The 17,356-nt window shown below is 44.6% G+C and overlaps 2 protein-coding genes and 1 long non-coding RNA gene across 6 annotated transcripts in view; 2 read left to right on the top strand and 1 right to left on the bottom strand.

The window, feature by feature from the left end:
- The window catches only part of RECQL5 (RecQ like helicase 5), a 37,152-nt gene that overhangs the window by 10,895 nt on the left and 8,901 nt on the right, over nucleotides 1-17,356 (bottom strand). The gene's annotated exons all lie outside the window — the stretch shown is intronic.
- Nucleotides 1,743-13,782, top strand: SMIM5 (small integral membrane protein 5). Of its 2 annotated transcripts, XR_006171198.1 has the most exons (4): nucleotides 1,743-1,795; nucleotides 9,306-9,459; nucleotides 11,344-11,667; nucleotides 12,300-13,782. XR_006171198.1 is itself a non-coding variant. In XM_042833276.1 (3 exons), exons 2-3 carry the CDS (start codon nucleotides 9,333-9,335, stop codon nucleotides 11,463-11,465), a joined length of 249 nt encoding a protein of 82 aa, XP_042689210.1. In that variant the 5' UTR covers nucleotides 1,743-1,795; nucleotides 9,306-9,332; the 3' UTR covers nucleotides 11,466-13,782. The 2 variants fall into 2 exon arrangements, 1 of the variants encoding a protein (XP_042689210.1); XM_042833276.1 differs by having other exon boundaries at nucleotides 11,344-13,782.
- LOC122168166 lies at nucleotides 14,472-16,993 on the top strand. Its single transcript, XR_006171199.1, has 2 exons — nucleotides 14,472-15,043; nucleotides 16,309-16,993. It is a non-coding gene; the product is annotated as an uncharacterized LOC122168166 (long non-coding RNA).

The raw sequence follows: 17,356 nt of genomic DNA, 5'->3' as shown, positions 1-17,356 counted from the left end.
TCCCTGCAGACAGCCAAGGGCAGGGATGGGCTGTGAGCACTGATGGAGCTGTGGGTGCCCCTGCTCAGGGCAGGGGTGGCACCAGATGGCCTTTAGGGCCCCTTCCAGCTCCCAACAATACTATGATTCTCAGTTCCTAGACTGCCAGCCTTGTAAAGTCAGGCTCAGCTTGCACTATCTGCCTCCTTTATGCAAAACCACCCAAATCAGGGTCACAGCCTCACCTGACCCAATGATAGCCATGAGTTGAGTCACTCAAATTCAGTTGCAGAATGAAGTTGCAGTCCCAGAAGTGGACACAAAAGGCCAAAAAGAGGTACCAAAATGGATGCTGGGGGAACCATTGGGTTAATGGGTAACTGAATACAAGGTTCTGAATCAGTTGGCTACACGTTGCCATGGTGGGGAAACTTCCCATATCTCATAAGCACCTGAAAAATGCCCAAAAGATGGAGAGCTGATTTACATCAGTTAATGATAGCTTGCATTATTACACATGTCCTGAAATGATTGAGTCTTTCCAATACACACTGTGTTGTTTTCTCCCCTACCCTTCTACAGGAGGGTTCTACTGGTCTCTGAAATGTAAAATCAGTATTTTATTTCAGACATCCTACCCAGGTTTTATGTCATGGTATAAGATGAAGAGCAAATGACAACCAAGTTTATTCATGTATTTTTGTCAGAGGCAATATGTGTCAGGAGAGTGCTATCTCAGCTCTATGGATGCCTATACCATGCCTCCTTTTTGTACTCCTTGCTTTGGTAGATCAGGTAAAACAGTACAATTGTTGCTACCATTAGTAGAAATGAGTGAGCTGTCCGAGAAGACACAAAGCCACATATCCAAGAAGCAGCTTTGCCTATGCCAAAACATGTCAGGAAAAAAGCATTCCTTCATAGGAGCCAAAGGAGGGTACACAGCCCCATTGAGAGCTCCCCAGAAATACAGCAAGTCTTGAAATAAACCCAAGAAAAGAGAGCAGTATGAAACATACAAAAATCACACAAGGCCAAATTATTTACACAGATGCCAGTTGCTGAACAATTTAATGTGCTCTACCAAATTCACTGCAGGGGAGGTAGAACAGACAACCTTTAAGGGTCCCTTCCAACACTGGTGATTCTATGATTCTGTGAAAAAGAAGGACAAATGGTGTGGTTGATGGAGTATTACTGTTTTGCACCTATCTGAAAGGCTGTAGCTCTATAGCAGCAGCTGAACTTCAGCAATCCGGAGCCAAGGCAGTGGGCATCAGCTGTCCCCAGTCCATCAGAAGCCCAATGCATTGGGAAAGTGAATGAGTTGGCCAAGGGCATGAAGCATATTCACCCCCAGCACAAGCACGCTGTGCTGCACTGTCACTGCAACTTGCAGTCAGAAAAGTTCCTTCCCCTGGGACTGGGAAGGAAACTGAGCAGCGCAGAGCGAAGGTAATTGCTTTAACACACCCCCAAACTTGTGCAAGGTGAGCATCGGCTTCAGCCCCGCTCCAGAAAACTCCACAATAAAAAGAGAAGAAGAGAAAACCTCACTCGGAAGGGATGTGGAGAAGCGAGCCCTGGAGGCGGGGGCTGCAGGCAGGGCTCCCCACGGCCGCCCGCCCTGGCACACACGTAACCCAAAACTGTGCTGCTCCGCGACAGCCGGCGGCACACGGAGGCAGAGACAACAGCTGGCTGTCAGTGCTGAGCGAGCAGAGCCAGCGCCGAGCCGGGATGAGGGGAGGGATGACGTGAAAGTTTCAGAAGGCAGAAGGAAAACAAGAGGAGGAGAGCTCGTGGCACGGCTGGGGTAAGGCTATTGCTGGTGTTCGGTCAACCATAGCACCTTCGCATTCAGCTGGTTAGCAAGTAGCTGGAGCTGGTGGGGCTCTTTAGGGTGAGCTGCAAAACCAGCCTGTGAACAGAGCTCGCTGGTTTAAGTTTGTTTGCAAGGGACATTCAGTTGCGAAGGTGGTGAGGGGAAAGTTTGTAGTAGGATTCCAGAAAGCTGTGCTGCAGCCAGACTGCTAACAAAAGGATTCAGCCTGCAGCCTTGCATTGCTCCTACAGTCAGAGCAGGGTAAGCGACTTTTTTGTTGATTAGAAAGGCTGTGTGCTCGGTTTTCTGTTGCTGCTATGGAATGTGACCTTAGCTGATAAGCAGGTCTACTGCAGGGCATTCTCTGGAGGGCTGATTCGATGCATTAGGACTCTGTTTGGGTGAGGGAACCGCTCTGCTTCTCTGTGTATGTGCCACTGGGGAGCAGCTGCCAGCACAGGGAGCACACGTCAAACCAGGGGGTGCAGCCACAGCGTGGCTCCAGAGCTCCTCCCAGCTGGAGCCAAGTTTTATCTCCCGAATCCTGAAGCAAATAGAGAGCTTAGAAAACAAACCCTGCTTGGGAAACTAGCACACTGTGCAACGAAAGCATCTGTGTCCAATAGCAATAAATGGAAAGATTTTACACAGCTTCTAACAAGAGAATTCAGAAAAAAGAAGAAACTCGAAGCAGTGTGTATCCAACACAGCTGGTGGTTTACAATCAAACCAGCATGGGAAGCCACTGCTCTGAGCAGAAACGTACACACACATACATGGTATATGGTTTACAACAACAGTACTGACAGGTCCGAATGCAGTGAGAGAGGAAGCAGAAAGAAACCACTGTGAGCTGTGGTTGAACAGAGGGGTGTCCCATAACCTGCACTGCCACCTGCCTGCTGCCGGGGAAGAGGAAGGGGCTGGCAGGAGGCCGAGCAAAGAAACCCCATTTTGTGCCACCTGAAAGTGATTGCTGTGCTTGGAAGACCTGAGCTGAGCCTCTTCCAGGGGTGCTGGGGCAGCCAGCTGCGTACCAACAGGCACAGGGGCAGAACGCCAGGAAGATGCCTTCCCCATTTCACACGTGCCTGTATGGAGGAATGTTAAGGAGCGGGTATTTCCACTTCTTTCCTTCCCATTAGGGTGAAGGGAGGGCAGGTTGTGTACAAAGACACAGAATTGGAGATGCCTGCGTGAGAAGACCCGGTGGTTAGGAGCCACACGCCTCCAGCTTAGCCCGAGGTTCAAAGGGGATGGAGGCAAGTTTCCATCCCGCTAATGAAGGGTCTCTTGTTTGTTGCAGCTGAGATGGTTTCACAGCAGGAGAAAAACAAAGTTTGGGGGGGGGGGGGGGAGGAAGGGGGAGGAGCAAGGAGAGATGTGCAGTGAGAGGGAAGGAGGGAAGCAGGCCAAGTTCTCCTCGTGAAAGAGAACCTTAACGGGTTTGGCTGGGGTCTCGTCCAGCACAGCAGTGTGTACATGTGGGAGGGGGGAGCAATATGAAACACATGTCTGGATAAAGGCAGCGGGACATGGCTTGTGTTACAGCTGTCACAGCACACGGCTTCTCACCCCGAGTGAAATGCAAAAGCAGTTCTGGAGGTACAGAACAGAACCATTTGAGCGAGCAGATCCCGGCTGCAGCAGCAGCTCTCCAGCACAGCCTGCCCACGCAGCAAGCAGCCGCACCGGGAGCGGACAAGCAGATTTCCCAAAGCTCAACAATGTGTGCCATTGTCTGGGAGCAGAGCAGGGTGGCTGACAGCAGGTTGGAAAGGGATTTCCATTGCCAGAGCCATACCTCAAACACCAAACTGCTCATAGATCTCAGTACATTTGTGAAGCGGCATTCATAGCTATCCAGTCACTTCTGCCCTAGGAAATTGTTTTGCTAATATTAGATGAGACTTTCAGGTTAGATTCAAGCATGAGCAACCCTTCAGCCTATAAAAAGTTCTCTTGTTTTATTTTTAAAATTGACCTTTTCCATTCACTGGATGGCTCTGTGCCTTCGTTTCCCCACTTCTTAAACATGGGACTGGCACTGAGGAGCTGCATCGTGGGGTGATGGGGATTTGCTTGTGGGATGGACTGGAGTAAACCACGGTGCTTCACAGAGCCAGCACAGTGCCCTCATGGGCACCTCACCTCCTCCAACTGCTACTGCAAGGAACTCAGAGCCTTTTTATATTAGTCTAATATTAGGTTGGAGGGGAGGAAAGCAACATTTACGCTGCTGCCTCAAAACCAGTCTCCAAATAGTGGGTGGTGGAGATGACAGGGTGTCCCAGCCAAATGGCTATTCAGGCAGGGCTGCTTTCTGATCTGAAGGAATGTGTGGCCTTCTTTTCCTGACCAACTGACAAAGTTAAAGCTTTTCTCCCATGACATGGTGCTGTAGTTTACCAGTTTGGGTGTGTGCTGTTAAAAAGCTGAATTCTCTCGATACTGGAAACTATTTTCATCTGTTTGGGAATGAATTATAGGTCTGTCTGGCTCTGTTCACTCCTGTTTTAGGAAAAAAAAAGGGCTTGCCTGTGAACCAGAGCTAAGATTCACATGGCTGGTCAACTACAGCATTGCACTAACAATGATGAGAGAAAACCATGCACTAATAATAATGCTGCATTTCTATAACCCTTTTCATCTCAGAAGTACATTACATACTTAGAACAATAAACAATCAGACAAGAATCATTACATGTGCTGCCAAAATGCATCTAAACTTTAACAGCAACAAGCAGACCAACCCTGTTTTAGGACAGGAAGTCTGCAGACCTTATCCACACGAAATCAAAAGCATGTTTCAGGAACCAAGAACAAAGGTGGTGGGGTTAGGAACTTACCAAGCCTTCATGTTCTTAAGAAAGTGGCTAAGTACAGTCAGAAATTATTTTAAAGCAGAACAGAAAGCGTCTCTCCTCCAGCTGCTCAGCACCTTCTGCTCCACTGAGAGCCTGGGATTGCCTTCTAGGATTTCCTACCCAATAAGCTACCACAGCCCACAAAGGCTTCCCATTCCTACACTCATCCAGTTTCAGCCAGCTTATTGGACTTGTCCAAGAACAACACAAAGTATTTGCTTCTTCACAGCCAGAGCCTTGGAAAAATGACAACTCTACATGAAGGATGTTACCCTGGCATTCTGCTTCTCAGGCACATCAGGGAGGTGCTACTTCATAGGGTCTGACATGGTCAGTGAGTACTGTGGGGAGGATACTGAACTCTCCTTCACAGGCCTTGCTGCATTACTACTCCAGGCATTGGAGGCTTCAGGGCACCACCACCACTGAAGCCTCCATGGCTTCTTCGTCAGTTTTGTATGACTGTAGCAACAGACCCATACAAGCAAAGCTTTTCAGAGAGCACAGTAAAACCAATGGACTGGGAAGTCATGCCAAGAGAAATAAAACCCTACGAAGCAGGACTGGCAAGGAGCAGCTACGCAGCCATGCTTTCATCTGCTCTCACCCTGACTCAATGACTGCAAGGCAGATCGCAAGCAAAGGTAATTCCTTGTGTAGCTGCAACAAAACTAGGGACTTATCATCTAGATATTTCAGAACATTTTGGAGACATGGACACACAAAAAACAGCAAATCCAACCCCTGATAGTGGTTACATGCTCTGCAGCTTCACAGAAACGAAGTTGTGCAACAAAGGCATGGGATGGGATGACTTACCCAAAGTCACACAACCAGTAAGCATCCACGGCAAGTCCGGAAGAGTGCCTGCATTTACTAACTTCCAGTCCTGGGGCTAAACCACAAACTGAAATTCACGTTCTTTGTGCTGAAATAGGCTGCTCAATGCCACCACAGGTATGAGCAGAAAGGTGCCTTACTCCTCTGCAGTAGATCTAAGCTCACAAAGTTTTGATGCAAAGCGTTTTTTCTTGCTTGAAGCCTGGAAGCTACCACACACAGCCAGTTCACAACACCAAACCTGACCAAAGCTTTTGTCTGAAATGCCTCCAAATTGAGGCTTTTTAATGGCTTAATCTCAGAAAAGCAGAGCAACCAGCTTCTGTGAGTGCTTCAATACAGCTTAAGTCCATTAAAATAGCTCAGAAAGATAATCTCAGGCTATTAGGGCAATTTTTGCAGCTTTGTTCAGTAGGATCAGCAAGATGAATCTGCATTAAAAACAAATAGCAGCATTTTCTGGGAATCTAACTCCACAGATGCCCGAAACATAGAACACGTTTCCTTGGTGTTAAATGCTCATCTGATCCTTGCAGCACACCTGCAGACACCAGGCATCCTCCTGCATTATTATTGTGCTCCCCCTTTTCAACCAAAGCTAACAATCCAAGGCATATGGCAAGTTCTGGCTCTGTTATTTTTCCCCCCCAAATCCAAACCCAAACTAAAAGGTTTGTTTTATTCCTTCCTCTACCAGGCCCTGCAACACAGAGGAGGGCAGGGAAGCTGGATGACCCAGTCCCACTGTCAACACTGGGTAGACAAGCTATTTTTTAACGGACAGCCAGAAGAGGAAATAGCTGAAACCACAGCGCTGCAGCACCAACTTCCAAACTGCCAGTCACAAGGCATCAGTGCTGCCTTCACTTCCTTTTCTATGCAAATTTGTCATCCAACTCCCTGTCTTCACTTTGTATCATCTACAGCTACTGTTATGGCAGAAAAAGTTCATGACAGTTGTCTGATGAGGCTTTACTGCATTGCTCCCCGGTCACTCAGCATTTCGTCCATAGCACTGGCTTTGCTGCCCCTGCAGTTGAGTTCCCTCTGCTCTGGAGGGCTCCCATCCTCACTGGATGCATTTCTAAGGAACAGCAATGAGCAAAGTGAGATTCCCAATTGAGATTAAAAAAAATTTGCAGAGACTCAGTCTTGCTCCAAGCCCCACAGAATCATTGTCATGGGACAGCAGTCCAGGCTTAGAAAGTAAACTATTAAGACTTAGAACCTTAGATTTCAAATCTCTCAAGACTTGCCCATTTCAATAGTAATCACTACAGTTACTGCTTCCATCAAATCTGTACTACCTGGTCTTTGCAGCTGTTGGCAACTGAGCTTACTTGAAACATGAAAAAAAAGGAATTAATTCTTACAGTTCCCCTCTGAAATCTGTAAGTAGTGTCATCACTGCTGTGTTGTAGATGAGGGGGACAAGGCAGATGCATGGGACATTTTATCACACAGCCAGCACTGCCCTCATGCTAAGCTTTAGGGTAAAAGTGTGCGTGCTGAAATCAGTTGGAACAAAAGATTTCTACCAAAGCTAAACCTGACTGAAGTCTTTACATGCAGGAGAATGGAAGACATGGATATAACTAGCCTTTTTCGCGAGTTTTAGTATTATTTTACTTATTTTTTCTGAGAAATAAATTACCCTTTTGCTACACTTAAGTAGAAATCCCAAAGCTGTGAGAGCCCTTGGAACCAATGCGCAGTCACAAGTTCAGCAGTGCAGTCGAGTGGAAAAACATTTGCTTCCTTGTGCAGACTGTGCCACTGATTTCAAACTTTGTCCCTCCGAAGAAGTTCAAACCAAACAAGCAACATTCCTTGCAAGTTTTAGAACAAGTCCTTCACGTAGCTCCAGATCAGGTAGCACCAGAGATGACAAGTCCCTGTCATTTTAGTGTAGATACTCTGTTACTCCACGTGGAGTTCTACGGTGCTAATGACCAATTTTATGCTGCATAACCATCGTATACCCAAACTTCAGAAGCCCGGTTCTCATACTTGCTATTCCTGTTGCAGCCCAAAAGCACCATACCAAAGGTTACAGCACACTCCTTACTAGGAGAGCTTCTGGGCAGGCAGGAACAGCCCCAAAGGGAGCAAACATTTTAATATGTTAGAGCCAGGAATAACGGTCTTCTTACATTTATTTATTCTAAAGTTTTTCTTTGAGAGCCAAGAGCAGAAAACACAAATCACTTCACCTCTGCCCCCACTGCCATCTCTTGGAATGGAAGCAAAACTGGAAACTTGCTGATAGAATCTCACAGTGCTGCGTGAAGCCACTTCTGGAGCAGCTCACTTGGAGTACGGCAATGATCCAGAATGCGCTATTTAGCTCTAGACCCAATCGTGACCTGCCAGGTCAGCAGCCCATAGTAACGCCTCCCTCTGCTAAGCTTCACAGAGATCCTTCTGTAGATGTAGATTTTTCATCCACCCCCAACCCCTGGAAACCAGCTGGTTCCGATTTTTATTCCCTAGCTCGGATTTAAAAGAACAAAGAAAACCCTTTCTGGATTGCGTAAACACACAAAATGTAATTTTATTTGGCACTGAAGTATTTAAGCCCAGCATGCAAAGAAACAGCCACGGTCTCTCTGTCCTCAGTGTTTAGAAAAACTGAACTCCAAGGATCCATTTGTTTGAGTAACCAAACCAGACGTGCAGCAGTGAAGTAGCTGCCTTATTCTGGAAGTACTGTCCTGGTCTTTTGACTTTGTTGTATTAACAAGACTAGGAGATTAAATTGCAACGTACAAGTGCCATAAAACAGTGCTGACTGTTACAATACACAGGAGCTAGTATATTTTGATGTAATGACATTGTTTGATATAAGAACCATAATCAATCTGCAAGTCCCAATGCTTGTTTCAGGCAAATTCTCGGCTATTCCAGCATTTAAAGGAAGATGTTTAACTTCCATAGCTCTCCTGCAAGCTTGTTTGTTTTAATACCTCCCAAAATTTTGCTCAAGGGGGAAAAGAACAGCAAATATTGGTGGTGAAGCTGAGGCCTCTAAGATAGCTACAGCTTACAGGACACCCACTGTTCAATTTATATACTGCTCCACTAGAACAGACTGTGGCTTAAAAATTAAAATAGAACTAAGGGCTGCATTTAACTTACCATACCAAACTTGCAGTCATCTGGAATGACTTAAAAAGCATCCAGCTCTCCCCACTGAACGTGGGCTTCAGCTCTTCATATCAACCAGTTTTACGGAACAGTGACAAAACATTACGAATGGTGCTGTTGTGCCAAACACCTTCGTTTTTGAAGGGGTTTTCTACAGCTGGAGTGCAGGAAGACTTCTAGGGGATCTACTGTGTGTTCCTCGTAGCACACAGCTGAAAACTACTTACTACTGGAGTACAGCATCGCAAGCTACCTTGCAATGCATTGCTTTCTGAAAAGACAAGTCAGCATAATTACAAAGCAAACCTTGTTTTCGTTGGGTGGAAGGCAAGAGCAGCCACTCTGGAAGGTGGAAGGCAAGAGCAGCAACTTTGTGCCTGCTGAAGTTAAGTGTCCTTTTAGAAGAAACACCATTTCACCTTTGCACAACAGTGTAACTGTCAGAAGCTCCCTCAAAGCCAGAGTCTGAAATGAGAACAGTGCCAGGATGCGCAGATAGTTAATAGTCCTCCACCTTAGCTACTGGGAATGAGGACTGAGACCAGATAAACTTGTTTTACTTGTGATCAACACCCCTATAAGAAGGCTGGCAGCTTCCTAGCATTAGTCAGTGAAAAGGTTTATTTCTATTTGTTTTCTTCCTACAGCACAAAGGCTGGAGAGGTTGTGCCAGAATGTCTTCTGAAGCCTTTCTGAAGGAAATGCAAACCATTGGTGAGAAACTTCTCCTTAAGCTCCAAAAACTGCCCAAGGCTGACCCTGTGGAGATCGTGTCCTTCTGTGTGGTGCTCCTGTTTATTGGTAAGTTTAGTGGCAGAGGTGGAGGGGGGTCAGAGTGTCTCTGCTATGGGAACAGCTCGCTCTGCTGTCTTTGTTGATGGATCAGAACTGTTGGAGTTGTTTTCCAGGCTGCTTTCTGAGGCTCTATTTCATTGCTAGATCATTTTTTAGTATTCTGTGTGTACCTCTACACACATGCAGTGTATCACAGGCAACAGCAGAACTTTCCTCAAGGCTCCTCTAGTTTAGCATTAGTTTAAACAGTGATATTTTAACAAACCCAGAGTTGCTGCAGTGTTTTGATGCGTGGGAGATAGCTTATAACAAATGGCATCAGGGGACCACACTGCCATGAAAAATCCACGAGTCTGAGACCCTAAGTGTCATTGCTGTGCTTAGTTCAGTGGAAGCCAGCACGCTGCAGATGAGCCTATTTATTCTTCTCACTTAATGGCAAAATCTCTCCTGATGCTCTGTGTGGGGATGGAATGGAAGGAACAAACGAGACTGTTTGTGCGTGGGAGACAAAATTTGTTTAAACAATGGGGAAACAAGCAGCAAGGGAGGCAGGCCCACCTCCTCGGAGTACAGCTCTCTCCCAGCCTCAGTGCTGGAAGGAAGGGTGTGTGTGCAGCCTGGACACTCCTCCCTGGGCTGGAATTCAGAAACAGACACACCTGCTGATCTTTTTTGTTCACAGTGCCAGCTGATTCCCCACAGCTCAGAACATCTGGCAGCCCTTCTTCAGACTTGAATGCAGGCATGCACATGCTCCTTATGGGCTTTGCAGGATTAAACACGACATCTTTCTCTACTGGGGATAACCTAAAGTATCCCTTCCAACCCTGACCATCAGTGTAGAATAACAATCTGCTAATACACTAATGTAGAGTTATTCTACACTACATCCTGGTGTACAGTAACAATAGGGCAGCCTACTGCTTTGTGAAACAAAACCCTGTGTTTGAAGTATTTATTTCCTCAAGCTTAATACAGAAGAAAGAGTACAGCCAATCCAATCACAAATATCTACTCTTGTCCAAGGGTAAATATCATTACTCTTCAGAAACGGAACTGCCAGTTTGATTAGCAAAACCCTCTCTAGCTGCTTCTGACATAACTGTGGGGAGTATTTGATCTCTGTCCTTTTCAGTGCATAGCTCTGCTTAGTTGTTGCATGTCATTTCTGAAACAACAGCCCATAAGGCAGGTAAAGCTATCACAGAATTATAGAATTGTTTGACTTGGATGGAACAAACTCCCCTGCAATGAACAGGGACATCTACAGCTCCATTAGGGTTCTCAGAGCGTGGTCCAGCCCGACCTTGAATGTCCTCAGGGATAGGGCATCCACCACAAAGCTTTGCTCTTGCATGGTTTGGTACACAGCTCTTAAGAGCTCAAAATACCCAGTAATGACAGTAGTTTTGTGTGTGCAGTGGATGAGCTCTAGGGCCACAGCCTAGAAAGCTATCTTTTGGTCTGACGGTGATGTACAAATAAATACATTCTATATTTTTATTGTTATTGTCTTGCCTACCAAAATATACAAACAATTAGGGTGGACAAAGGGGAAAACCCCAATTCAGTGTCCACACCGTGGGTAAGTCAGTGTACCTAGCTCCTTTAACCTTATGAACAGCCAGCTGGCCAATCAGCATGGTTATTGACACCTACAGCTCCTACCAAGGCCTGACATGCACTGACATTTGCCCAGATTCAATGGATGACTAATACAAGAGAGCAGGAACTTACAAGGAGAGAGTTGGGAATATAAGGTAAAAATCACCAAGACGCTTGACTCTGTTCATCCTGCTGCTCAGACAGCCTGCAGGAGATATGGGATTAGTCTCCAGTGATTCCCCCTATGTCATGAAGTAATACCCTTTTTCCTTCTCTTTCCAGTAACTGTTCTCGTGCTGATGATCATTGCTTGCAGCTGCTGCTGTTACAGCTGCTGTAGCTGCAATGAGGGTCCTGACCACAGACGTAGGAAGGCCCAAGTCCGCCCGACTGCCCATCCATGAAGTGCATCAAGAGGTGACATAACCCATCATCAAGGACACGCACGGACATCGTGATTCAGTCCCATGGGAATGACTTTGCACTAATGCACTGGAAATGGCAATAACAATATTAATGATTATGACTCAGAGGACCAGAAATCACAGCATGAAATACATTCTTTCTGTGACAGCTACGGCTGGGCTCCACGATGTGAGCAGAAAGGTAACACAACTTTACCATAACTGTCTCCATGTTTGGGGTGGGCTGGGAGTGCATAGACATCAGCTTCTGACAAAACAGACACACTTACCCAATAACAGTCCTGCAGCTGAGCTAGCCAAGGGTTCCATTTGTGAGCATCAAGCCACACACCAAAGCAGAGAATATGAGAGTTGCCACATGGATAGGGGGCACCTACTCTCTTCACAAGTGCCTAATCCAGAAGAATGATGTTGGGTGCTAGCAAAACCACTGATATTGCTGGGATGTTGACATGCTCAGTACATCTTGGATCAAGCCCAAACCTGCTCTCTCAAAAGCCATGTGCAATAGACACCTTTAGCTGAGATGACTGCTGAAAACAACAGATTGTCAACCTGATGTAAATATGCCACCTGAGACTCGATGTACAGCTCCCTGACTACAAATACTCCCTGCCCTCTTTTGTGTCACAGCCATGTGAAACTGTCAAAAAGAAAAAATCAGATCACGTGCAATTCTCTTTGTAAAGAGAAAGATAAAGGCATTCAAGAAAAATTCACTGATGTTACAGTTTAATTTGATAAACATGCTGCTTCCCAACTTCCATGTGCTAGTTAGATCTTTCGTGAATTCTGCCCTTCTGCATATTGCAGGTGAGTGGTCCTTAGAGCATGGGAGTTACAGGAGACAAACAAACCCTCATCCTTACTTGAGGGACCTGTATGCCTGACTGTGCACCATGTGCAGCTTACTTCAGTGGACATAAACAATGTGCCAAAGGTATGTTCATTAGCATTCACAAAGGCATTTCAAAGGAGTGACACGCAGCGTGGTAATTGTCACTTCAGGGTACACATGCAGCAGCTGACAGCTGGCACTGTGACAAAGCACAGCCAAGAATGGCCTGTACAGCTGAAGTTACCAAGTGAAAATAAATCCCTATTCCATGTTGCAGCCACTGTGTATGTTTGGTTTACACTGCGGTGAACGTTAAGGAATTTCTCTAAGTACAAAGCTATGGTGCAGACAAGGACTTTCGTAACTTTTGTAACTTCAAATGGAAGATCATCATATTGCATCCAACTCTGCAAGCCAGTGGGCTTTCTTTCAGCCCGAAGTGTGAGAAAAGTCACTTTACAAGAAGGTATAAAAAGATGAGTACTCATAGATAAGTCATCTTCTACCCCTTGTATTCCACATTCTAAGTGCAGAGGAGTCAAGGGGATTACACATATGTATACCACAACCAAGAGAGAAAGGAATCAAGTTTTTAACAGTGGGATTTTAAGTATTTTCATGCTTCAGAAGGGACAACAAAACAGAAACTTTGTAAAGAGACCTCTTCCCTCTGATGCCTGTGCCCAAGTTACTAGAATGCTCATTACATCTGCAGCTTCTCATGAACTTAATGCACTTTAAAAAAAAATAACCTAGATGTAGGTATTTTGCATTTTTTCCACTTGCATATTGAAATAAATCCACCCCCACCAACACAGAGAACAGTCTAAAATTTACGACAAAGTTCCTCAAACTACCACTGTTACTTGAAAATTAATTAAAAACAAAACAAAAACAGCATTTAAAATTAACTAAAGCCAACAACCTTCCAGGATAAAGTGGGGACATTCCCTAGATATTAAACCTCTGAGCCCCAACTTGATCACTGCAATAAAATGAGGACTGTACCAGTATAAGCTGCTACATGCACAACCACATTAAGGCCAACAAATTGTGGCCTTTATTTTGCTATCCCAGAGCTTCCACTTACAACAAAATGCTAGGGTAGGGTAAGCTCAAGCACAGCATCAATTTACTGCGATCAACATGCCAAGGTGCTTCTCATTAACCTGTCAGATGCTTTTGCTCATTTATTTACAAACAAGTGGCAACCAAGGTGACACAGAAGTCTCAGAACCTCTCTTCTGCAGGAGACAGCCTCAACAGACATTTCAGTTTCAAAGTTAAATCACGAGACCTGTGAAAGAACAGAGCTTACTTTCTTTCCTAGCCTGTGCTAGACAGTGCCAGCTACAGCAGTTAACAGAATCCCATTGAGAAATGTTTCAGCAGCATGGAACCAGGCTGTACTAACAGTTAGGAGGAAGCTCAGCAGGCTGGAAACATACCAACAGCTCTGACAGGTGGCTGTCAATGGGAACGAGCTGCCAGGCATTATTGCAAAAGGAAAACCACAGATACATTTCCCGGTTGTGTTACAACCTACATCACTGACAGACACAAGGCAGGGGATAGGGAAACGGCTCCTTTCCTATTTCTCCCACTGTAAGTTCATGAATTAGAAGCAGAGAATAGATACAGTGCTGTTGGGGGGGAGAGGGAAGAGAGAGAGAGAAAAAAGGAAAAAAAATTAAGCAACTTTGTAAAGAATGCATCTGGCTTCTGGAGAAACTGCCAAGGAGAAAAGGGGCTGTAGGCCAACTTCTGCAAACCTGCCTGCACCTGATGTGTTTTTTTGTTGTTTTGTTTCATCCTTTATTCACATAAAGGGATCTGGAATGCTCTGAGCACTAGTGAGCATGGATCCTCTGTCTCAAAAAGCACAGAGGAAGGCAGACTACTGAAAAACTGTTTCAAATGCAGCAGTTTGAGTTTGCCTAGAAGAAACTACAAGGGGAAACAGTTACTTCAGTCTTGATGATACATAGCTCCTTTCCCTGAGAAACACAAAGCAGATCACAGCCTCTTCAGAAGAAGCAGCTGAACCACTTAATGGAAAGGCTTCTATTCCGTAATGTCACCTGTTAGACTCCAAAGAGACTTACTTGGCTTGTGAAAAACAAATTTCCTTCCACTCATACCCTCCTTCTCCTCTCTCGCTTCTCTTTATTACTTTCCCTTTGTTATTCCTCAGTTAAGAAAGCAACAGGGAGAGTTTATGTTGCAGCTAACAGCAGTACAAGGTTCTATGACTTCAACCATCTAATCTGTCATGATGACGTTTGGATTAGAGGACAGAGTTGTTCAGAGTTCACTTTACACATAGCAGCCTCCTAGCAGGATTTGTAATACAGATACAGTCAAGACCCAAAAAAGAACTTCCTCTTCTCCCCATTGCAACCTTCCTAAGATAGAGAACACAAAAACACTCTAAAAACTCTCAAATAGGTGTATGAGTGGATAAAGACATGGAGAGGAAGAAATTAATGACGTGTGAACTGAGTCTTTCTAACTGGGCTCAAAGCCTTTGACTAGATTAGCCACACCTTTGCAGGATAGCCAGCTGTTAAACATTTACTGCAGTACAAATAGGTAATTTCCATGCTAATTCTACAGCTATCCAGGTGTAGCAAAGTGATCTTTGCTAGGTTAAGATCTTTTCAAACAGGTGAAGAAGAGGCACCAGAAGAACTGCCTGCTGCAAACTCAACAGCTTCAGGTATTTATAAAATTGAATACAATCTGTATTCAATTTCAAAGTGTCCTATTTTAGAAGATTAATTTATCAAAAGAGACAGGAACCTTCTAAGGTCATATGTGTTTTCAATAGTTAAGTCAGCAGAGCTTGTATCTAGACTACCTTTTCTTTAAAGCAGAAGGAAGCTGTTCAGAGCAGTGTCTGTATCCTTTGTACCTTTGGTGATCTGACATAATTCCAAAATGGAAAAAGTATACTTTGGATGCTTAAAAAGTAATAAAAGTCTCAGAAAATTGAAGTGTGAGCTGGTGCTCCTAGTCAACTGTAACTTGCTGAGGCTGAAAACACTTTACAGAATTTGCATTAAGTATTTAGGATGCAGATGTAAGAGGCAACAAGTCAGGCAAATACTTGGAAATAAAGATCTCTTCCTGCATTGGGTCTGCAGTCACTTTTGAGAGAAAATGTGAGAAATAATCTATGCTTCCTTTCCCTTGAGAAGCATCTAGTAATGAAGCTTTAGTAAAGCCACAAGATACTCTACAACAGATGATATATCTTCCCTTAAAACAGCTGATAGCGAAGTCATAATGCAAAGTATCACTGATAGAGCAAGTGTGTACAGCCCACTGAGATTCCACTTTAAATTACTGCTGAATCTAAGTACTGAGTAGGCAGAAAACTTATACTTCTGTTGCAGAGTAACTCACAGCATGTGGCTCAACATTAAAACCATTAACAGGAGGCATTTCTCATGCAAGTGACTGTTCTAAATTGTATGGACATGACAAGCTCTATGTTATGTTCTATACTTGCTGTTGGTGTGCATTTGGTTGGTTGTGTTTGTTCTTAAATAAGTGGTTTTTTTTCTCCAGTGTGTTCTCAGTGCTTCAGTGTTCTACTCTCACTTTTAGAGATCTCTCTTTCCACTGGAATCAATAAAGGCTTCCCACTGGATGCCTGTCTTTCATGTATGGGCTGTATAGCTGAAGGATTCATATGCAACATGCTGGGAGAGATGCTATATTAAAATGTTGATAGGCTATGATGAAAGTAAGTCTCAACTGCCAAAACGTTGCGTAGCCAGATTTCCCCTCTACTTTTCTGAAGAGCTGACTGCTCAAGTGGCCTTGGTTATGCTGTTTCTGGTTTATGCTCCAGATTCTGCTATGACTCTACTTTTCAGAGGAGGAACACTTACCAGCACACAGAGCATGTGTGCCTGCGGTGGTTTAGAGCGTAGAGGGGATACATGAATATCTGATACAGCTCTTGTCTAACTCCAGCAGGGTGGAAGGCACCATGTCACCAATACAAGAGAAATCCTCAGCTCTGGAAGACCTCAGGAGTCGGATTGAAACGAGTGACTGGGCTGTTGCAGGGCTAGTGGTGATTGGCATCTTCTGCCTTGTTATTGTTGCTTTCTTCTTAATTGCAGCCACCTATGGGTGCTGCTCATCGCCAAGACACAAACGGACTAGGGCATGAATAGTGAAACTGAGGAGCAGTATTCGGAGCTCTGCATTTAAGCAAGAATCAGCCCAGCTGCAATACGGTGTTCTCATCTTCTGTCCTCAGGTGGTTATTTTTCCCCATACAGCTTTCCCAGAGCAATTCACCTATGCCAGCACATTGTTCTGCAAGTCCAGAGCAAACTCCACAGCAGGCAATCTGTATTCAGGAAGCAAATGAGGACTCTGGCATTTTGTTAATTACCTCTCTGCCTGATTTTTGTCTTTCAAGCAAAACCACAGGATAGACTTGCTGAGCAGTCAGCAACTACCTGGAAACCAAGAAGATCTCTTCCACTACTGCAATTACTTGTTTGTTTCTTCTATTCTGCAAATGGGCATTAGGAAACTGACTACAGCTTTGTCTGAATCAATTCTCTAAAAGCAGTTTAAACAGTTGTTCTCCTATCATACTCAAACAATAGCCTAAATACACTGCAAAAATTTGCCTGCCAGAATACAAATGTCTGCACGTGTTCTTATTTTAAATCTTGCAAGGTCAGAATTTCAGCTTTACTTTTGCTGTTTGGATACTGAACAGAGTTGTACTAATTCAAAGTGTGAAAAAGAAATGCGATGTAGTATTTCTTCAAAGAGCATCTTACTCTCTTGTCCAGCTGCAAGCAGAGAAGCCAGGCAATGGTGCTGCAATGGGTGACCTTGGAATGCACATGTTTTAATCTTGGGGAGGGAGTAACAAAACAAAAACTTAAAAGGAGAGACATGATTTCTAATTAGGTTAGTGGGCTTTCCTTACATAAATCTCTTACGTAGCCAGTGAAATTGTTTCTATTGTTATTCACCTAAGCAAAGGAGAATGTTT

The sequence above is a fragment of the Centrocercus urophasianus genome, unplaced genomic scaffold, assembly GCF_019232065.1.
Source record: "Centrocercus urophasianus isolate 14NV4802_14NV808 unplaced genomic scaffold, USGS_Curo_1.0 seq_41, whole genome shotgun sequence".
NCBI classification, from domain to species: domain Eukaryota; kingdom Metazoa; phylum Chordata; class Aves; order Galliformes; family Phasianidae; genus Centrocercus; species Centrocercus urophasianus.
This window is presented reverse-complemented; position numbering and strand designations above follow the sequence as displayed.

Excerpts from the sequence above, each read along its gene's own strand:
- SMIM5 (XM_042833276.1), top strand. The coding sequence starts at position 9,333 with ATGTCTTCTGAAGCCTTTCTGAAGGAAATGCAAACCATTGGTGAGAAA. Across the intron at positions 9,460-11,343 it reads TGTGGTGCTCCTGTTTATTG|TAACTGTTCTCGTGCTGATG; the intron begins GTAAGTTTAGTG and ends TTCTCTTTCCAG.